At 41.7% G+C, this 23955-nt stretch overlaps 1 protein-coding gene across 1 annotated transcript; it reads right to left on the bottom strand.

The window, feature by feature from the left end:
- Positions 1-2125: 2125 nt before the first annotated feature.
- On the bottom strand, positions 2126-3762 carry LOC144806450 (uncharacterized). The gene has a single exon (XM_078672812.1). The coding sequence runs from the start codon at positions 3732-3734 to the stop codon at positions 2889-2891; it is 846 nt and encodes a 281-aa protein (XP_078528938.1). The 5' UTR covers positions 3735-3762; the 3' UTR covers positions 2126-2888.
- Between the last annotated feature and the right edge of the window lie 20193 nt (positions 3763-23955).

The raw sequence follows: 23955 nt of genomic DNA on the forward strand, positions 1-23955 counted from the left end.
AACAAGAACAATTTGAGTATTTCCTTTTATTGCCTTGTTATTTAATCAGACTCAAATGTTCGCTTCAATGCTGATGCACTGGTATTGGCGCCACACCCGCAGGCAGGATCTGATCCTCTTTCTTGACAGATTCAAGGGCCTCGGTGCAGTATTGATGGTCTGTGCTGAGTGTTGCCGCAAGGAAAAAACAAAACCTGTTGTCCGCCGCCTCACAGCCAACCAGACTCACCACTTGCTCAGTTGGCAGCGGTAACAACAGTCAAGGTGCCATCACTGGAAACAATGTGAGAGCCTCTCGGGAACTCTGGATTGTTTTTGTTTACGGCTGATATCGACCACCTGCTGCGCAGCTCCTTAACCCTTTCGATGCTTGTGACGGAACCATTCCGTCATCAGTCACGGCTGAGCTGTGCTCATGACGGAATGGTTCCGTCACGACCGCACCCTGTTCTGGAATGTCCAGCACAGGGGCGGAATCGGCGCCGCACGGAAGCGGTTAAAGCTACATTGTTGTCGATGAGCAGGCAAACAAACATGTGTCTGCCTTCTAGTGTGAGCGCGCGGTAGGAGCGTGTGAGCCTGTGAGGCAGAGAGGAGACACCATACACGTGCACATCGCCTGTCTGGGCACGCACATGGTTTGTCTCCCTTCGCGCATCGAACCCACAACAATAGTCTCGCCAAGGCGATGTAGCGCATGCGCTGTGTTCGCTAGGCGAGACCTAATAACCACAAGACTGGCCTGACTGGCAACAAAAAATCAAGAATTTCATCTCACAGTTATTCATATTGCAGGAGGAAAAAACGTGAGAGCAGATTTTTTGTCAGGATACCATTTCATTGAGTCAAGCGAGAAGGATGTTTAGGATGAGGTTGAGGAATGTATCATTGCTAGTGTGGAAGATAGTTTCTTTTTTTCTGGACATGGATGCATGGTGTGATGCTCTCAGAGGAGACGTTTTATTGATTTGTTGTGAAATTGATGATCACAGGTTGGGTGAAATAGAAGTCAGTTGAAAATATGTTGCAACCTTATTGTAATGTGGCAAATTAATTATCTGTAGAGAATACTTTGTTGATAGGAGGAGAGAAGTTTCACTCCTCCTGATTGCTTTAAACAAAGAAGTTTAGAAACTGCCCACTCATGTCATCTAGGAGTGTCAGCCACTAAATGTAGGATAAAGCATGATTTTTGATGGCCTGGTTTGGATCGTAAAGTGGAAGCACCCGTGAGAGGGTGTGTGCAATGCAGTTGGAGTGATAAATGTTTGCACTCCTGTTTGAGGTGCGTAATTGGCATGTTCACACAGGACTTGGCATTTCCCCCTCCCCCTCAGTTTTAATACTTACATGATTGTCTTGCAATTATAGTTCACACCGTGAAATCTTGATTTTCAAATTGTGTTGAACTCAACGCGCTAGCCGACCATCTGGACATGGGAGGAGGGAGCCAGATCTACTACACTTATTTCGATCAGCGAGGATGAGTAAGTGGTTGTCAACAGACTGAAATCCTCTGGCTGTGAGTGTCTGTAGTTTCCAATTGAAGTTTTGATTGACCAACAGTGTTACATCAGGCCCCTCAGACCTCCCGATGAAAATGTGAGTGATTATTCACTTAAGATTTATTTTAGAATGAAGGTATATTCCAGTAAACCAACACATATATAGTACAGAAGAATACATCAATGTCAAAAATGTATTTTAACATTAACTAATCAATTCATAAACACTGGTAGGAAACAAGGAGCTGCTGCATCAAAAGCACAATGTAATCCCACGTCTAAAAATCATTCAAAGATACACAGGCTAACTACAAGGATTCCATAGACTTTCACACCAATGATTAAACGAAATCTGCAGATATATGTCCCAGAGCATGCTATTACTTGCAAGTAACCCAAGTTGCAGCTTCCCCCTAAAAGTGATTTGTGAGTTTAGCGTTTATAGAGTAATAGTGTTATTTATGTTTGGTAAAATGATGAATAAAATATATTCGGTGATAATAGAACTTTTAATTGAAGAGACAAATGAGTGAACAGCATGTTCAAAATAAGTGTTTATTTGTATTATTTAGTGTAGAGAACAACCACTATGCTCATATCTACTTTTATTCTAGGATATTTTTTGACTAATGTTGTTGGTAGCTTGCTTATTTTGCTTATTTTGCATGTTGTGTATCAGCTTGTCTTGGCTCTTCTAATGCTTGTCACTCCTCTGGAGTAAAGCCTCTTTGCCATCCTTCTGATTGGGTAACTTGAATTGTTTGTTTTTTGGTTGAACACTCCATGTGAGTGCATGTGTTTTGGGGTTATGGATTTACGGGTTTTATCACTAATCCCTAAATCTTGCTGAAAGTACTCCTGTCAGTCCAAGCATTGTTCATTCTGTTGCTTTTACCAGTCGTGTGATCAGATGTGCTTGGATGTTGTCCTTTATAACTCTGTTTCACTCAATAAAAACAAACCTTTCTTTTCTATTAGTCCACATTATGCTCGTCTCCCAAAGTGTTTCCTGGTGCTTCTTGTTTCTTCCTACCTGTAGAGAAATGAACAATCGCTGACAATAAACGCTTTCATAATTCTACAAATATCTATGTTTTACTTCTTTCCTGCTAGCCGGGTCTTCTATCATCTACTTTTTATCATCTGGTATTTGAATGTTCCAAATAATTATAATGTTATAGTTTTCTGTAATTCATTAATCTCCCAATAACTGCACTTGTTTGCTCCTTTGTATTTCCACAGATACGTCAGTATTATTGTTAATGTACTTAAAATCTTGACGAATTCCCTACAGCTTGAGGTTTATTTCAACGTGTGATCAATGACGGTGTGTTTTTGCTTATGTCGGTGTAGAATTGATAATCGAGTAAAGGCCTTCATGCATTAAGTGCACTTGTATGGCTTTTCCCCCGTGTGCGTTCTCTGATGCATCCTTAAGTTTGAGGAGTTACGAAAACGACTTCTGCATTCGCTGCAATGATAAGGTTTTTCCCCAGTGTGTGTTCGCTGATGACTTTTCAGGATTGATAACTTAGTAAAACTCTTCACACATTCACTGCACTTGAAAAGCTTTTCCCCGGTGTGAATTCGCAAATGAATCCTTAATGCTGAAGAGTCATGAAAACTACTTCCACATTCACTGCAATGGTATGGCTTTTCCCCAGTGTGTGTTCGCTGATGACTTTGTAGGTATGATAATTGACCAAAGCTCTTCACACATTCACTGCAATGGTATGGTTTTTCCCCTGTGTGTGTTCGCTGATGCCTGTGTAGGACTGATGATTGACTAAAGCTCTTTCCACATTCACTGCACTTGAATGGTTTTTCCCCTGTGTGTGTTCGCTGATGTGTTTGTAGATATGGTAACCGACTAAAGCTCTTCACACACTCACTGCACTTGAACGGCTTTTCCCCCGTGTGTATTCGCTGATGATTCCTTAATGTTAAGGAATGTCTAAAGCTTTCTCCACAATCATTGCAATGGTATGGTTTTTCACCAGTGTGGGTTCGCTGATGTCTTTGTAGGATTGATACATCACTAAATCTCTTCTCACATTCACTGCACTTGAATGGTTTTTCACCTGTGTGTGTTTGCTGATGGTGATTTAGTTCTGATGACAAACTAAAGTTCTTGTTGCATGTGTAAGGTTCTTCTTTCTTGGTTAATGTCTCCAAGTCTGGTATATATTTGCCTGCATCCCATGACTGTGTTTCCTGAAGGGCAAACATGGCTGATAAAGCACGTGTGCTATTCTCACATTCCCTGTATGTATGATATTTTGCACATTTGCTTTCTGATTTAATAAAGTGCAAATAAAGAGACATTACACAAACACGGATATGATGTTATTGAAAGAATGGATCCAAAAGAAAACAGAATCCTTTCATCGTGTGACGACCAAATACGACTAATCTTTAACTCTCAAAACAAAAATCGTCTGAGAGACACTGACGTGTTTGGAGCGACGAACTCAGGAACTAATCATTCAGGGAAAGACAAATAAAAAATAAAGGTGGAAAACGGAGAAAGGGCGGTATGGCGTCAAGATTCTATGGGAAAAGATTACAGTGAAGGTATAAAGTCATTGTCATGGGTATCTGAGACCCTGAACTGCAATAAATTTTCTACATGTCCAGAACAATCTGTTTAACAATGGTTTAAAAATAACATCCTGGAATATGGCGGGAAAATCTAAGATTAAATTGACGGAAGCCATAAGTAAACATCCAGATATCTTGATGTTACAAGAAACCTGCGCAACTGAATCATTTTCCCAGAAAAGCTATTACGTCTATGACATCCCAGCCAAAACCACCAATCGGGGCCATGCAAAAGGTGGTCTGGCCATTCTACTGAGGGAGGAATACATGTGGGACCAGGAAGTTATGCAGACTAAATCTCACAACTTGCAATGCATTAAAGTCTTCTTAAAAACGCATAATGAAGCATCCAAAAAGGCAATCTTGCTTTTCAATGTATACGCCCCTCCCGGTAAGAAACAAGATATCACATTTTTGGAGATCATGGAAACCATTATACAGATAGTAGAAGACCAATTACATATTCCATACATTATAACAAGTGATCTAAACGGCAAAATCTCTAATCTGGAAATTAGTAAATGGGTTCAATTATACAATGAGGTATCTGTTGAATTTTCTGCCCCACAATTCCCTAAAGGTTTAAAATCCGATAAAAGAGGAAAACTAATATTATCAACATTACCTACTCTCAATGGAGTAATCCTGAATGGTAATATTGAAGGTGATATTCCGGCATCATACACCAGACGGGGCAATGGAAGCTTATCTATTACTGACTACATCATTTGCAGTATGAATTTATTGGAGACTGCCACATATTTACAAGTAAAGTTAAGTCAAGAGAGTGACCATGCGTTGATGAACCTAACTACTGAATGGAGGCCTCAAATAGCAACTGATAGGCAATTAATTTTTCATAGAAGTTCTGTCTTGATAAATAAAGAACAGAGACGAATTTTCTGGAGCTCTAAAATTCTGGATAGAATATTCACATTGATTGAGCAAACTGATCTCCTAGCAAAAACAATCTCGGAAGACCCAATAGAAAATTTTGAACATACAATTAAGGAGCTCAAAAATTTTCTACTAGATAAACTACATCGAGCTTCCACAGGAGCTAATATGTGGAATAATCAAAACCTTAACAAAAACTTTACTCAAAATACTCAAAATTCTATTACAAAGAAAAAATTGAATAAACTTGTACGTGCACAATACAAGAACTCTACTCTAGCTACTGAGAAAGAAATTAATAAATTAAAAAATAAACTCCGGAGAGAGAAGCAAAGAAATAAAAAAGAAATACAAGATCGTAATTGGGTGGACATGCAAGTAGCTGCAAAAGACTATAATCAACGCAAATATTGGTCCCTCATAGCCAAATTAACAGGGTCGAAAAAGAAACTCCAATCAATACCTGTTCCTCCAAAGGAATGGGAAACTTATTTGACTGACTTGTACAAAGCAAACCCGACTAGCTCTGATGGGAAAAGCCCGGAAAAAAATAAGGGAAAAGATGACTCTCAAATACCCAGAATCACAGCTACCTCAGTGGAATGGAATATTAGAAAAGCAAGAAAAACAGGTGCCTCCGGCCCAGACCAGATTCCTATAAAGATCTATCAAGCAAACTCAAGGGAATGGAGCAAGTTGTTATCGAATCTATTTAATCATATTCTCAAAACTGGACAAATCCCAAAATCCTGGCAGGGGAGTACCATCATCCCAATACACAAAAAGGGGAGCAAGTTTATTGCAGGAAATTATCTGCAGATTGCATTAATGGATGCTGCAGGAAAAATCTTTGCAGCAGAGGTTTTACAAAGATTAAAGGATTGGGCTTTCTCACTGGATAAAATTCCAATGTTCAAAGCTGGTTTTAGGCCAAAACACTCAGTTACAGACAATATTGCTACCATCCAAACAATATTAGACAAATATATAACTGGAAAATCCCAGGCAGTTTGCGCAGTGTTCATAGATTACTCGACTGCGTTCGATCGTGTTGATCGACCAACTTTATGGCATAAACTCAGGGGACTGGGAATCTCAGAACAATTGCTCCAAACTATAGTGAATCTTTATACCAGCACCTGGTGCCAGGTACATATGGGGGGAGAAAAAGGTTTAACAAAAAGGATAAATATAGCTAACGGTCTAAAGCAAGGGTGCCTTTTGGCTCCGTTACTATTTTCCCTATACCTTAGCGACTTGCCCAAACAGTTACAGCTGGGCTCATGTTTACCCCCAAAAATTGCAAAGCATACAAGTCCTACTCTATGCTGACGACATCGTGATGCTTGATCTTACTCCCTTCGGTCTGCAAAAATCTCTGGACATTCTTCATAATTACTCAAAAGCAAACTTTTTAATTCCGAATTTAAAGAAAACAAAAATTGTGGTCTTTTCAGGAAAGAAATCTAGAGCAAAATATAGTTGGAGCCTAGGCGGAGAAAAAATAGAAATAGTGAACGAATATCCTTATCTAGGCCGGATTCTATCCAAGAATATCTCAAACGTAAAACAGATAGAAAACTTTATGAGGAAATTTGTAGTACACACTGAGGCCCTTTTAAGACTTTATCGTTTCACTGGGAATCGGCACTTTTCTTCTCTGATAAAAATATATAAAGTAAAAATTCCTCCAGTGTTATCATATGCAACAGAGTATATCCCGATTAAACAGTGGACCTATATGGACCGTAAAGAGGGGAAAATCTTAAAAAGAATAATGAAGGTCTCTGATTCCATACCAGTTCAAGCTTTACGTTTGGAATTCTCCATCACAAGTTCCTACGCCACAGCGGTAGCCAGTGTAATTAGGTGGAGCTACAATCTTCTCCACGCAAAGGAGGGCAAATTAAGATACTTACTGAAAAAAGAAACCTTTGACGATGGAACAAAAAATCAGACTTTTTTAAACAATATGACAGCTATATTTCAAATGGCAGAAATCAGTCCGGAAATCTTGCTTAGCTGGTCAGCAGCCCAATTGAAACTCTTTTTGAAATGCTTTACCCCGAAGTTAAGCTTTGAATTAGACTACGAACATTGTAAAAAATTGTCAACATATAAATCCTTTACAGACTCTCTGGTATACCACCATACTCATCCATATATCGGGTTCTCCCTGACTCACGGCGCAAGGAGGTCAATTACTATGTTAAGACTGGGCATTTTACCCATACTATCCTATACAGTAAGATGGTTGCCAGGAGGATCGTCGCTTTGCCCCTTGTGTGAAGGGGGTGACCAAAACATTGAGCACTTGTTGTTCATGTGTCCTAGTACAAAAGTAACTTTAGCACGCACAAGATACCTTGCCCCTATTTATCGCACTTGTAGAATCACCCGAGTGAGTGAACTATTAGAGTTGTGTAAACAGCCACCAAATGAATTTGTTTGCTACAATTTTTTTTTAATTTTTAAAATCCTTTTTACTATTGTATTGATCAAATGTGAAATCAGCTTTATTTTCTGTAAATTGTATATTTGTGGTCCTCTGTCGAGTACCAATACAAATAAAACCTTTTGACTTTGACTTTGACTAAAGTGCAAATGTCACGAAACACCTGCCACACTCAAGGTCACCAAAAAACCGTCGAACTCATAAAGAGTGCAAGGCTTCTTTGTGGGCGATAGTGTCTTTGGAATGGTTAAATGTTATGCACAGTTAGGGATAATGATCCATCTTCCTTCTGGTCGGCACAAACTGGGACATAAACTTGTATTTCAGATAGCAGAACTCGTCTTTCTTTTACACGTGAATTGTCTGGCCCCACACCATTGTTCTTTTCTCGGGTTCCTGTGGTTTGGCTAGAAAGAGTTTACCATACACCGAGCGCACTGAATGGGCGTCTGTTATCATTTTAAGAAAGCGGAGCACTGCTGTAAACACATCATTTCAATACCAGGATCAAAGTTGGTGTTGGACACCTGTTTACAAGAGAGTTGCTTTGTCAGTGTTGTTGCCTTAATTTTCCAGCGGTTATTTCTTAGTTTTGTGGAGTGGAGGTGCTCGGCTCAGACTCTTACATTCACTGAATTGCCCTTGACAGCTGCTTCCAGGACCCGTCAGTTAACGTTCAGGTTTGTCAATATGACGTTGCTGAGGCCGCCTTGAATACTGGAGCTCAATTCTTCATTGTTTTTGTTGATTTACAGTAGTATCTTCTAAATCCATTATAATTTCATGTATTCAAGGCTTGTTTCCTGTTGGATGTAAAATGATGTTAAATTACTAAATGTAAACATGAAAGAATTAAATACATAATGTTTAAATTGTGGTACAATACATTTCTTCTTTACCATCTTTGAACGTTACAGAAGGATTTTTCCTCATACACGGATATTTAACTAAAAGCTCTATCAAAGAAGTCACATCTTATTTACTTCAGAAAAGGAGGTGATTTGCCAGAGTTTACAAAGTAACTTAATAAAGAAAGTGCGCTCACGGAGCGCCCACATGCCACAGGTACAGGTGTAGGTAGATGCATACGGTTAAGATTTCATTTAAACAAGAACAGATTGTAGAAAAAGAGGACTCAGGATGCGCTGCAGTTTCTTCAGTTTCAGGAAGTGCATAACAAAGGTAACTCTTCAGGAAGTACATAACAAAGGTAATGCAAGGCGCATTGTGTGGAAGAAGATATACTACGTAAATTACTGTTAACCCATGTATAGGTTGTATTTCATTTTGCAGTTCATGTTATTACATTGCTCTGGTCTCTGAAGAGACGGAAACTGTGTATGTTCTGTTTACGGTGTGCCAACACCAGGTGCAGTATGTTTTTATCTTGTGGGCTTTCTTGGAATATGCTTGCAGGCAGTTTCGGTGCACCCTGTGCGCGCCTCCTGATTATTGCCTGATCATAATAATTTATTGTTTGTCAACCGTCTTCAGCGTAATGTTCTCCTACGTGGCTCAACGTGTGCTAGACTGCAGATTGTAACCCAAGGCAGGACAGTGCGGTTGGTAGCTGGCTGTTCTCACTCGAGCAATAGCAAATAAACGTTGCTTCCTGACTGCTTACAACTGTGCTTGTCCATGCTTTATTTAGAAGAGTAGTTTGGTTTAACCCCTTGTGTGCTCGTGACGGAACCGTTCCGTCACAAGCCTCGGATGGGCTGTGCTGGTGACGGAACGGTTCCGTCACGGCCCGCTCGCCCCGCCTGCGCAATGCGAATTCCGCGCCTGCGCTGAGCGTTCTATTAGGCGGGCGGGGCCGTGACGGAACCGTTCCGTCATAAGCACAGCTCACCCGAAGGCCATGACGGAGCAGTTCCGTCACTAGTACGCGAGTGCCGCGCGGCCCCCCCTTCCCCCTAAGCACTGCGGCGGAATAGCCGCCGCAGCTAAGGGGTTAACAAACTGTGCCAAAACCCAGGAATACCATGTCGGAGCCCAGTTGGAGTCGCCACCACGGTTGGAGGGCCAGGCGAACTTGATGACTTCAAAGTGTATGCCTGGAGAGGGGAGACCGGTTTCCTGCAGTTGCAGTTCACAGCAAGTGACTCGCTTGGCTGAATCCCAATGAACCAGACCTCTGTTGCCTTGACACAGTAAAATCAGTTATCAATCAGGAAAGGAGACATTGAGTTTAAAATTTTGGGTGGTTCAAGGCCCACTTGAGTGGTTGTTTGCGGGTGGTTCGAGACCCCCGACCTGATTTGACCTCATATTTAGTGACAGGTGGTTTGAGTCCCCATTTCTGTTATATCAGTTTCAATTGTGTTCCTCCTTACCACTGGTTGTTGTGTTAGTAAAAATTGTGCCTGTGTAGCAACTTTTTGTAGCGACAAGAATTTAGAAGTGCCACAGTCCACATCTCCACCCAGTAGTCCGGTGTGGTATGTAATTAAAAAAAGAGTCTCCAGGAAGGCCTATTTCTGAAACAATGGCATGAATAAACTAAATCCAATCCAGATTTGCTACAGCCAGGAGTAAGATCCTTTGAAAAAGTGAAGTTGGGTTATTTGCGACAATATTTAATGGCTAGGCAAAGACAGGGAAAGATTTGATTGTTACTATATGAGGCCTTACAATGTTGGGATGAACATGCATGGGTCAGAAACTGCGGGGTCCACTGGGAGGGAACAGTAAGGAGACAAGCACAAGCCAACAAAAGAAAGAGAACGCAGAAAACTGGTATCGATAGGACAAGAAGCAGAAATGTTGGCTTGTAAAGCTTATGCTCATAAACACATAGATCGTACATCAGTTGTCCCCTCAGTTCCCAGCGGTCACGAGGACCCCTGACAATATCCTCTGCAGAAGAAGTGCAGCCGCAAGAATGAGATCCTTCTCATACTTCCCAACCCTAGAACTGCACCCACTCATCAACGATTTCTGGAGGTAGAAGGGGATGACGATGAAACCAGAAGATTTAGATAAGACACTCCAATGACCAAAGAAGAACAGGACAGGCCAGAACACATACATCATGCCATAATGAAAGAGGGTTCAAATGCCTATGGTAACAATGTACCCGCCAATTTTAACTTTAGGATGAAGCACCACCCACTGCGAATGGTCTCTGACCAAATCTATTATATGTGTAAGGATTGGTTTATAACGTACCCCCCCAAGTCCGGGTTATCCTCAATTATCCCCACTCCAAGATGCTAAAGACATTGAGGAACATTTTAAAGATACTCATTTACCCCTCTCGGCCCAGACGGCTTACCTATTGATGTTTACCAAACGGTAGACAAGATATTGAACTACATAAAATGCAGAGCCATACCTTGGCGTATTGTGTTTTTATCCAGGAGCCTAAACCGATATTTCTATTTTATGCCCTTGTTCGGTTATAATAAATAATATCCCTATAACGGCATAATAATCATATCCATATTCAGTCGTAGCACATGCTGTCACGTTAGGCAAGGCTACATCCCCGGACTCCTAGAAAGCACAACGACTTCTCTAAACAAACCAAACCTCCAGCAACCTGGGAAATCCCCCTTGCTTTTGTTTTGATTTCGTCCTAGAACTCCTGTGAAGCACTGTAAGAACGGCCAGTTCTTAGTGACATCTTTATTGACGTCTTATGTCCAACCTTACGTCAAACCCGGCACCTTTCAGGTATAAATATACCAACGTTGCCTTAAGCAAACACACGGTGGTGGTTTTGGAGCCGAGCAGCTATCTACTTGCCCGAGAGCCCAGCTGATGCGAGAGCCCACGGATGCTGCCCCATCTCTTTTGACGCACTGAGAGAGACGCTGTCTTTTCTCCTGCCGGGAAATCCAGCTCCGGTGTTTCCAGATACCTTCGCGGGTTACTGGGATATCGAGTCCTGAGAGAGAGATACCAGACCTCCTGCTTTCTATTACCCAGGTACGGAACTGACTAAACCCTTAAAGAGAATTCTTGAGTCAGATTCTTGGCAAGCCAAACTTAACTTAAACTGCTACTTACTTACTCCTTGCCACGTATTAGGCTTAGGTCAGGTACACTGGGGTAGGCGTATTTAGAAGCACCAGTTGAGTACGTTAGTCAATGTATATATGTATGTATGTATTTTATTTATTTTAAAGTATCATATGGCTAAGAAACCATATCAATGCTTTTTACAGTATTATTTTATAATCCTCCTTTTACTGTACGCACTTTACTTTACTACGAGTATTGCAATTGTGGCAATTCATTTCTCTTGCATGAGGAAGAAGACTGCTCAATAAAAAAGACCTTTTATTGAAAACGCCCGTCTCTCTTTTCTCTGCACTCTGGTGAAACTAAGTAAGCACTATTGACTGAGTGAAATAGCTGTCTATTGTTTTCCCACGACTCTAGAGATACACTCTTATTCTGGAGGAGCAAAGTTGTCATGTTTTATGGTTATCAGAAGCTAATCCCTTCTTGTCTATCCAGGGAGGTTAAACTCCCCCTCGTTTATTCGAGAAAGTTTCTAGTGACCTCTGAGCTAGCTGGCAAACCTTAAGTCTAATATAGTCAGTAGAGATCTAGTCGACCTCAGTCCTACGTCTAAGCTGCTGTTTATATTATTCCAATGCGCAGAGCCTATTGGGAATATAGGAACTACACTACATGGCGCCCAACGTTTGGCAAGGCGATAAATCTAACGCAAGACGTTAGAGTAACTCAGTCGTGCTTTTTCACACAGACCCCGTAAATACTCCAAAAGACGTCTGGAGTGGGTAAAAGGTTAAAAACCGCCGGAACTTAGTAGGAAGAGATTCCTATGTATAGTTTTTGGTTTAGTCAACGTTGAAGGATACAGTGTTCCAAAATATTGTGCACCTAATCTTTGTTTCCTTGAAACGTGATCTGCAACAAAGACCTTTTTGTCAGTAAAAATGTCAGAAAGTGAAGACGAAAGGGAGGCAGCTAGAATAGCAGCTCAAATCCTAGTGGATGACACAAGTCTCCGAGACAATGACCCGAATGTTATACTCATTCCGGTCAACATAAGAAAAACTATAACTCTTAAACTTAAAGAAAATGGACTAACACCGAGAGGCGGAATAGTCGTATTCGTAATTGAGGCCCATGAATATCGGCAGACAGAGGTATTCTATCCATGGATAAACTTTCCCGCAGCAAACGCTGTCACACACGACTTCCACTATTACAAAATAGAGGAACCTCCGGATGAATACACTCCTTTTGAGGAGGTTGAAATCCCATTAAAATACCAAGAGCACCTGCTCTGGTTTAAAGGCGCCCTAAAACATAATAATCACATCACCAGGCTCGGTCCACTAGGTAGACCAGGAGCAACGTGGCCGGTTCTAGCCAGCTACACACCACATCCAGACATTGAAAAAATGTCAGTACCAGAACTTTTAGCACAGCTAAAACAACTAATTAAAATACATAGACAATTAGTCCAATATGTAATGCGGACTTCAACAATCCAACCAGCTATTAACATTCCACAGCTGACCCCTCATCAGGGGAACACAAACAAAATAACACCACAGAACATATAATCATGTCTGGGTAAAGTACCCGTAAAACGGGAACAAATTCCATTCTGGGTAGCACAAAAAATAACTCAAATAGAGGCAGTATTTCCGGATACTACCCCTACCGAGAAACACAGAATTCTGACTATCTGTCTTCCAATGGGGATGGCACCACATGTGGAGGACTGTGACACTTGGGGTACAGTCTTTGCTTCCATTTACACAAAAACACATGGTGTTCTGTCTATGGCGATAATACCAGATGTGCTAAGACAGATTCAAAATGAATACGGTCCAGAACCTGCTTTAACTCTGGGTATGAAATTACTGAAAGACTTTAAGAAGGTCTCGGCTATATTATTAGCCAACATAAAAGGAGAAGCAGCATCTGTGGCGATCCACCAGAAATTGAAAGAAACAGATATAGCAGACCAACCAATTGAACTTGCCAGAATCATAGAAAAATCCTATGAAGAACTAGGAAGAGATAGTTTGGGTGGGAAACCAGTAAAACCCCAACTAACTGAAAATCCTGAAAAGATATTTATTTAAAATAATCTAAACACTCCAAAAAAGAGCTGGGATGGAAATAAACAATCCACTCCCAAAGAAAAAAGATTCCAGTCCAGAGGAAGGTCTCCTCGGTGGAGAGAGAAAGATCTCCGGACCAAGGACACAAGTCTCCCCAGAGGGAGCCCTCTGAGAAAAGATACAACCTTAGAAATAGGGATAATCTGAAGAAACCTGATAGATATCAAGATATTGATACACGTCCCTCTCGATCTTTTCAGACTTCCTCGCAGAAATCGGAAAAAAGAGGACGGTCAGAACACAGGGAAGAGCACGTCAAGTCCAAAGACAAGGAACCTGCTCATCAAAGTAAAAAATTACAATTTCCAAGAAAGAAGGTAGCCAGTATTAAAATAATCAAACATGCCGAGGATACTGAGGACACAACTGAAAAACGGAGAGTGGGCCCAGACAATGCTAGACAGCGCAGCAGAAGTGACAATAGCTCGCAAGATCTTGATAAATCATCTGGAGACAGTGGACACAAATGAATACATTCAGGTGGAAACTGCAGACACCAGAGTTAGCAAACCTCATAAAATATACGAAATAACATTACGTATAGAGGGAGATAAGACTAGGAAAGTAAGGGGTCTGTTTTGGGATAACCTTTCCAAAGGCTATGACATCCTTTTAGCTGAGAAAGACTGGCCACCAGAGTTTGTCAGGGAGTGCCCTCATGGCGAAGAAATGATTATGCCTGCCTTCTCAAATCATATTCCAATTCATAAAAAATATACATATGCAAGAAAATGGGCAGTAGCCCAAGCTCCTGCATTATATATAAATCATGTAGGATGTGATGAGAACTCTCCTCCTCACAAAATCCAGTTAAAATGTCAACCAACTGCACAAAGGCAGTACCCAATTAAGCAAGAAGCTAAAAAACCAGTCAGGGAGATCTTAGATCAACTTGAATACCAGGGGGTGATTGAAACATGCACCTCACAAATGAACAATCCTTTGTTTCCTGTCTCCAAGCCAGACGATTCATATCGTCTAGTTTTGGACTGCAGACACCTTAACTCATGTTGCAAGACATTTGCAGTACAAAACTCACACAGTGCAGCACTAATGAATAACATCGTGCGCAAAAAATACAAAACGACATTAGACATCTCTAAAGGATTCTTTTGTCAAAACATTGCACCTGAAAGCAGGTATTTGACCGCTTTCTCAATAATGGGGTCGCAGAAATTTCTGTCGACTCCCACAGGGATTCAAGAGTAGCCCAGGATACTCACTTGAAAAGAGTGAACACCATAATACTTGGGTTCGCAGCAGAGGGTTACAAATTCAACTTTAAAAAGTCACGAATTGCCCATCTAACAGTCCTGTTTTTAGGATATGAATTATCAAGTGAAGGCAAAAGCCTAGCAGACAATTTCTTAGAGAAATGCGCTGTACTCCAAGCACCAAAAACGCTGAAGAACTTACAATCAATACTAGGTTTCCTGAATTTCAGAAGAACTTACATTCTAAACTATGCAGAGAGGGTTAAACCTCTCTATGAACTAATAAAACCTGATTTTAAACCAATCAATTGGACTCAAAAACACACAGAAATTTTGAGATCGTTGCAAACAGACATGTTAGCTAAAACAAAATTGCAAACTCGCGATAATACACACAACCTTGTAACCCGAGTCATCCCAGGAAGATGCGGATTCACGTACCTGACCTCTAATGAGGGAGAAACGGTACCAATAGCTTACAAATCACATTTGTACACAAAAGCTGAAATTAAATTTAGTTCAACGGAAAGAATTCTAACTGCGGTTCAGACTGCTGTAGCAAAAGAAAGAGCCCTAGCACAAGGTAAACGAATAATAATCGTTACACCAGTACCAGCCCTAGAAGCGGTAACAAAAGCAAGCATTCCGAATGCTAAAGCACTACATCCGAGATGGATCCAATGGGTTAATTCTCTTGCTGCAACAGACGTAGTATATGAATTTGAGGCTAATTTAAAAACACAAGAATTTATACAATATGAATATGAATGTCCTCTGCCAACCGAAATCCTACCTCTAGAACACTACGGCTGTAGAATATATACAGACGGATCAACACAGCCCGCAGTTGGGGGTAAACAAGCTTACAGTGCTGCGTGCGCGATTGTTAAAGGTCGTTGGCACGAAGGAAAATTTAGACCACTGGTCACTAAAACACAATCTCTAGGAGATTGTACAGCTCAGCGAGCTGAACTACTAGCATTTTAAATGGCCCTTTAAAATACCTATCGCGAATTCCCCACACTCATAGTGTCCGATTCATATTACTGCGTTCAGTCCTATAATGAATACCTGAAGAACTGGGTTCAAAACGGTTTCAAAGATGCAAAAGGTGGCACAATCAAGTATAAAACGCTTTGGGAACAAGTAGTTCTTTTACAGAAAGAACTACAAAAGACTCACGTGATACATACACTGATTCATCAACGTGATGGCGTTCACGTTGCGGGGAATTCATTGGCTGATGAAGCCGCAAAGGCAGCTGTGCAAACTGCTTCCGTAGCTGCTATCACCCGGTCAAAAACAAAAATAGACAGCGATATAATGCAAGCAGTCAGTGCGTCAGTAAAACAGGACAGAAAAACACTCCCGAAAGGCTTTCCAGTAAAGTACTCATACATAACTGATGCGAATAATGTTCCTTTTGCTCGAATCCCTGGAGTGGGGGATAGGGCAATTCCAAATATGGAACACAGGTTAGGACTAATTACAGCGGCACACGAAGGACTGGCTTCTGCACATGCTCGTGTTTCCGCCACAATATCGTTATTAAAACAGAGATATTGGTGGCCACGCATGAGAATAGAAACTAAGAACTATGTTCTAGAATGCAAAATATGCCAAAGAATGAAAGTATCAACAGTGAAACGACCAGCACAGACGCCTCTTCTAATCTCCGATAAACCATTAGCTTGGGTTTACCTGGACCACTGTGGTCCCTTACAAAGGGATGGTAACTATAAATATATCATGGTCGCAGTGGATTCCTGCACGAGATTCATTTGGATGTGGCCCCAGCGCTCGGCTGATGCCAGAACTGTTATAAAAGATTTGCGAGTCTATATCGGCACATACGTAATTGGCATGCTACATTCTAACCAGGGTCCTGCTTTTAGCTCTCGACCTTATAAGGAGGACATGACCAGCATGGGCATTGCATTGCGGTACTCTTGTCCCTTCCATCCTGAGGGAAATGGGATTGTGGAAAGAAAAAACCGAGACATAAAGCAATCTATAACGGCGAGGGTATTAGGTTCGGGTGATGGGTGGGTCCAACATTTAACAAGTGTCCAACGTAGTCTTAATAATCTGCCAAGAAATTCACTAGAAGGTTTCAGTCCGTACGAACTATTGTTCGGTACTAGAATGCATATTCAGGACTTAGATAGTCAGACTTCAGTGGTAGAAGAAAAATGCTTTGACATCAAAGATCGTTTGGCTATTTTACAGGACTTAAATGAAACAAGAAAGGACCTGAGCAACGTAAAGTTAAAACAGCAGCCAACAACCACTGAAGATAAACCACCTGTCCCAGCAAGGCCTGTCTGGATTCCAAAAATTGGGGATCTGGTCAGAGAGAAGATTGCGGTGAAGAAGGAATTTGGGCCTTCTTACAGAAAAGCAGTACCTGTCTTAGCTGTCAGCGGAACAAGATCAGTTGTGCTACCGCCCCTTGCTGGTAAAAAGGAGAACCGAGTTGTATCCATCGACCTGGTAAAACCACAATCATGTGGCCAATAATAAGTAGTAGGCCCAGTGGACTCCCAAGAATTAGCAGAACACCAAAACTTGCTACTATAAAAGAGGTTCAAACTGAGAGACTAATCACATTTGATAAACCTACAGTGAATAAAAAAGGACTATGCAACAAAGCCATGGAACTTGTGCCTCTTGAAACCCAAACTGCAACAGTTCGTCAAGAAACACCAGTCTACAACGATGTAGCCTCAGTCTATGCTAATGAAACAAAGAAAATTCCAAAAGCAAATAAAAATCCGGAAGCGATTTCAACAATTGACAGAACTGCATCTGGCTACTTCATCAATTTCGATGACTTTTCTGAGGATCCTAGCGAGCCTGAAGAAACGCCAGCAACAAAAACTTTTAAAGACAAAGTAACTGAACTCTTTCATCAACTCAAAGAAACCTATCTGATTTCTCCATGGATTTTGGATTGTGTTAGGTGTACCTTTCCTCCTGCTTTGGCTCATCATGGTTCCTTGTTTGGGAAAATTCATTGAGGGAAAATACAGTACAATGGACACAGCAAGTCAGTACATCAACTTGGTCCTAAAGCCACACAATTCATCTCACATCGAGAAAAGAGAACTATCATCCGTGAATGTCACAGCCAATTCAATACCCGGTGGGGTAGCTTGGGACAAAACTGATTACGAAATCTATGCCCCGGTCGAGCTCTTGAAATATCCACACCAGTTTAAGGTTTCATTAAGTGACTTTGTAAAACCGAGTACATTCTCTGATGATTGGGACTTTGAAAGCATTAATGATATGATTTCAGACTTAGTAATGTCAGCAAAATTTACAGAACATGATTACTTACAGGGTTCATCTAATTATGAAGAAATGTATTGCTACAATCACTTCGCACATCACTTTTTGCATAAATCTGCTCAACCTAGAAATGTTTTTAATTATAATCAATGGGAACATTGTGCAACTCCACCAAAAGGTAGTTCAAAAACATTTTACGAGAAATTTCCATACTTCTCAGGGTTTAACACAAGTGAAGCAGAAACGTTTTATTTCAAACTGTTAAATAAGACAGGGGTGAAAACAATGCTGACAAACGCTAAATTGATCTATTCGGAAACATTTTATGAAAAAATGACTACATTTGGTTTTGATTTTTGGAAAAAAAACATTGAAACAAAAACAATCTGGGGTACCAAAGATTGGCAGGTCCAAGGTATAGAATCATTATTTAGAGCCTGCATGATCCCAGTACAACTTATATTCTTGAATGAGACAATTCAACAGACAACCTGTCTTGGCCTAGCCAAAATTAAAGACTTAAACAAACCGTCTATTCCAAAGCCAACACCTGACAGTAATAGCACTACAGATGTTGAGATAGACGTATCCCATATTTTTAACCAAAACAGAACACATCCTGATTGGAAAAAATGGTTGATCTGGCCCATAGACACAAATAACTGTCAAGATAGATTCCTGAATAAAATTCAGGGGTTCAAATTGACCAGGCCAGACCCTAGATACTCCCAGAGACAACATCCAGGGATAGTTACAACATACAGTGTAGGGAAACTCTGCCTCGAATGGCTACAGAAATCCACACTGGCAGAAATTAAGCAACACTTAACTTTACTTAAAGACGTTGCTGACTTGCGTGATTTCATAATGGGACCACGCAAACAGCATCAAAAACGTTTCATAGCGGCCGGTATATATGCTGCACACAACGAAGCTTGGAAAGAAACACAAATTGAAACAGCAGAAAAAATATGAGAAATTGATCGTATTATTTTGGAAAAATAATTTTCTGTTGTGGACAATGGGTTAATGACTCTGTCCTCCAGAAAATATTCACTGGACAGTATTGTATCATCTGCTATTGATATAATAGAACAGGACTTACTAATGTTACAACACGGTCAGTCCCAATTGCGTTCTATTGTACAGCTTGGCTGGACGTTGCAAAATCTGCGTTCAGGCTACGTGCCCTGGCGTTTAATCAACACAACGTCATTGTTCTCTATCTTTAACCTTACTGATACACAAATCAGTTTGGCACAAAAAGGAGCAGACTATACGATTCTGAGCATTGAAAAACTTGAGAGATTACCATTGACAATGTCAGAAAGACCTGTCATTGAATGGATAATACACGGGATAATAACAATTCCGATAACAACTTTCCAATTTAAATACTGTCAAGAGTATATACCAGCGGGCCAGTATGAAAGGTTGGGTAAAGGGTACATTAAGTCATCATGGAAACTACCTTACACACACACATGTTATAGTGAAAAGGAACAGAATGTATTTCTTAGTGGTAACAATTGTAAACGATCACTAAGTGGTATACTTCTGTGTCAAGGTATTAACCTGCATGGGGCCTGTGAGGGGACTTCAAATAACCTTTCATGTCACCAGCATGGCACACCTGCAACACGAATAGAGCCATTCTTTAGACGGCTTTCTAACGGGAGCTATATTCTAATAGTGGACCACAGCTGTTGTGGCATGGTGCTAGGAAAAGCTTATCTTGTGAGCGTTAGTTCCATGGCCACTTGCTGTATGCAAGTATTGTATCCAAACAGCACTCCAGACACGGAGGCGAAAATTTGGCCTTTTTTGAATATCTCTTCTATTCGAATTGATACTTTAAGCAGAATGAAGTCTGTTCTTTTACAGACAACTGTGCCCTTGACGTCATCAAAAGAAACGTATGATCTGCAAGTTGCAAGGACAACGGCAGAGATGCATACCCTTTTATCAACAAATTGCCCAGTGCATTTCGCAGAAATGCTAAGCCAAATCCTAAATATGTCTGATACCAGTGGTATCCCCCATGTATTTAAGACAATTTTTTCGGGACTGTTAACACCCTTCGAAACAGTTCTGGGCATTTTTCCTAATTTTGTCCATTCTGTCTTTGGCGGCCTACCACTTCTGTTGGGACTCGTAGCAGGCATTTTATTTTTGATACTTCTGCTTCGATATGGCAAGCCTAATTGCAGACAAGACTCCAGCAACGATGGAAGAAACGAACCCTGCTATACGCTATCGGGACAGCATCACTAAAGTCCTTGGATTAGCTCGGCTAAGAGATCTGAATATGACCTGGTTTCTTTCATTCAGACCCATCTGGCAGAATTGTATCTTACCTGTGTTAAGATGTATGCTGTGCGGAGAAGAATGCGTGTTGGACATCTGTCTCACACTACTATCAGAAGAACCATTGGATACAGATACTTTGCTAGGTCCTGTAATGGCTCATGCATCGTGTTGTCCCCAGCGGTTACCTATCCTGATGACGGCATTCGTGGAAACTTCACCACTGCGATTAAAGGGTAGTAAATTACAAGATGAGAGCAGCATCAACCAGGTACGACCCTCTGTAAGCAATGCTGATCAATACATCGATGAAAGCAATCATGCTCAAGACTGCATGGTTGCGACATTTTCCAACTTAGTCGAACTTTCACCTGAAGCAGTTAACTGCTTTTTTGAAAGTCTGTCTGAAATTATGTTCTCCCCTGAACAGAAAGAATAACTTTACAGCAAACGAGCGCACAGCATTCCATGAACTCTGAATTCGGCCTTCAGCTTTGATAAACAAAAGCTACTGAAAATATTTGGAACTTTTTTTTTCTTCTTCCCCTGAACAACGAAATTATTTTTTCCCCGGGAATCGAAAATATTTACTTTTTTGGCACATTGAACTCTGCTTAAAGTATAACTATTCTTAGAGAACAGAGCTTCTATTTTTAGGACCTCTAGAAACAATATATTATCTCAGCCTCTAGCATATTTACAAATATCTGTATTTATATGTGATGAAGTGGTCTCGCACCTTTTTTCTGTAATTAAGAGCCATTTAATGTGTAATTTTCGCAAAATCATTCCACTGCCTATTTTATGAATTATTACTCTGCTTGAAAAACATAAAGTATCTATACTCATTTTTCATATATTTCGCATACGCCATTTCAAATGCAAAAAATGTATTTTGGGGTGGATCGGTATACACATGCACCATTAGATATGTTTACTATTGCTTAGGACATGAATTCGTGGAGTGGGTGTAGTGTGTTTACCTAGGTACATGAATCGATATTTCTATTCTTTGCCATTGTCCGGTTATAAATCAATACTATCCCTACAACGGCATAGAAACCCTATTCATAATTCAGTCATAGCGCATGCTTTCACATTAAGCAAGCCTATTCCACCAGCCCCCTAGAAAGCACACCAAGTTCTTAAACAAATCCAAGCCTCCAGCAAAGTGGGAAATCCCCGCTGCCTTTGTTTTGATTTCGTCCAAGAACTCCTGTAAAGAACTGTAAGAACGACCAGTTCTTAGTGACATCTTTATTGACGTCTTATGTCCAGCCTTACGTCAAACCCGGCACCTTTCAGGTATAAATATACCAACGCTGCCTTAAGCAAAGACACGGAGGTGGTGAATCTGGAGCAGCTACTACTTGCCCGAGAGCCCAGCTGATGCGAGAGCCCACGGACACTGCCCCTCCCTTTTGACGCGCTGAGAAAGACGCTGTCTTTTCTCCTGCCGAGAAAATCCAGCCTCCGGCGTTTCCAGCTTACCCTTGCGGGTGATTTGGGATATCGAGTCCTGAGAAAGAGATACCAGCCCTCCTGCCTTCTAATACCCAGGTACTGAACTGTCTAAACCCTTACAGAGAATTCTTGAGTCAGATTCTTGGCAAAACAAACTTAAATTAAACTGCTACTTACTTACTCCTTCCCACGTATTAGGCTTAGGTCAGGTACACCGGGGTAGGCGTATTTAGAATCACCAGTTGAGTACGATTAGTCAATGTATATATGTATGTATATCTTTTATCCATTTTAAAGTATCATATGGCTAAGAAACCATATCAATGCTTTTACAGTATTATTTTATAATCCTGATTTTACTATATGCACTTTACTTTACTATAAGTTTTGCAATTGTAGCGATTCATTTCTCTTGTATGAGGAAGGAGACTGCTCAATAAATAATACCTTTTATTGAAAACGCCCGTCTCTCTTTTCTCTGCGATCTGATGAAACTAAGTACGCACCTTTTGACTGAGTGAAATAGCTGTCTTTTGTTTTCACACAACTCTAGAGATATACTCTTAATCAAGAAGAGCAAAGTTGTCATGTTTTATGGTTGTCAGAAACTAAATCCCTTCTTGTCTATCCAGGGAGGTTAAACTCCTCCTCACTTATTCGAGAAAGTTTCTAGTGAACTCTGAGCTAGCTGGCAAAAACTTAAGTCTAATATAGTCAGTAGAGACCTAGTTAACCTCAGTCCTACGTCTACACTACTGAAGATATTATTCCAATGTGCAGAGCCTATTGGGACTATAGGAACTACACTACAGGGCCCAGGTCGTGGAGGGTCTTGTGTGAGTGGGTGAGGAGTCGGAAGGTGATTCTCTTGCTGACAGGGAGCCAGTGCAGGTCTCTCAGGTGTCCGGAGATGTGGCTGTGTCGGGGGATGTCCAGGATGAGTCGTGCGGAGGCGTTCTGGATGCGTTGGAGTCTTTTCTGTAGTTTGGCTGTGGTTCCGGTGTAGAGGGTGTGTCCGTAGTCCAGTCGGCTGGTGACGAGTGCCTGGGTGACCGTCTTCCTGGTTTTGGTGGGGATCCATCGGAAGATCTTTTGGAGCATGCGTAGGATGTTGAAGCATGATGATGATACGGCGTTGACTTGTCTGGTCATCGAGAGGGAGGATTCCAGGATGAAGCCTAGGTTGCATGCGTGGTCCGTTGGTTTGGGTGCGCTGCCCAGGGCAGGGGGCCACCAGGAGCCGTCCCAGGCGAAGGGTGATTATCCAAGGATGAGGACTTACGTCTTGTCTGAGTTCAGTTTCAGGCGGCTGTTCATCATCCACTCGGCTACGTCTTTCATCCCTTTGTGTAGGTTGGTTCTGGCGGTGGCTGGGTCGTTGGTGAGGGAGAGGATCAGCTGGGTGTCGTCGGCGTAGGAGATGATGTTGAGGTTGTGTTGGCGTGCGATGGCTGTGAGGGAGCTCATGTAGACGTTGAAGAGGGTGGGGCTGAGTGATGATCCTTGTGGTATGCCGCAGATGACTTCGGTGGCCTCGGATCTGAACGGGGGGAGGCAGAATCTCTGGGTTCTTCCGGCGAGGAACGAGATGATCCACTCTAGTGCCTTCTCTTGGATTCCGATGTTGCTGAGGCGCTGCACTAGGGTGCGATGGCAGACAGTGTCGAACGCTGCGGAGAGGTCCAGGAGGATGAGGGCCGCTGTTTCCCCGTTGTCGAGCAGGGCTCCGATGTAGTCAGTGGCTGCGATGAGGGCGGTCTCGGTGCTGTGGTTGGCTCGGAAGCCGGACTGCGAGTGATCGAGGGATCCGTTCGTCTCGAGGAAGGCGGCAATCTGACTGTTCACGGTCTTCTTGATGACTTTGGCAGGAAAAGGGAGGAGCGAGATGGGGCGGTAGTTCTTGAGGTCAGTGGGGTCTTCTGATGGTTTCTTCAGGAGGGCGCTGAGTTCGGCATGCTTCCAGCTCTCCGGGAAGGTGGCGGTGTTGAAGGAGCAGTTGATGATGTCCCGGAGTTGGGGTGCGATGATGGAGTCGGCCTTGTTGAAGACATGGTGGGGGCATGGGTCGGTTGGTGATCCGGAATGGATGGTGTTCATCGTGT

This window comes from Lissotriton helveticus, assembly GCF_964261635.1.
Source record: "Lissotriton helveticus chromosome 1_1 unlocalized genomic scaffold, aLisHel1.1 SUPER_1_unloc_74, whole genome shotgun sequence".
NCBI lineage: Eukaryota > Metazoa > Chordata > Amphibia > Caudata > Salamandridae > Lissotriton > Lissotriton helveticus.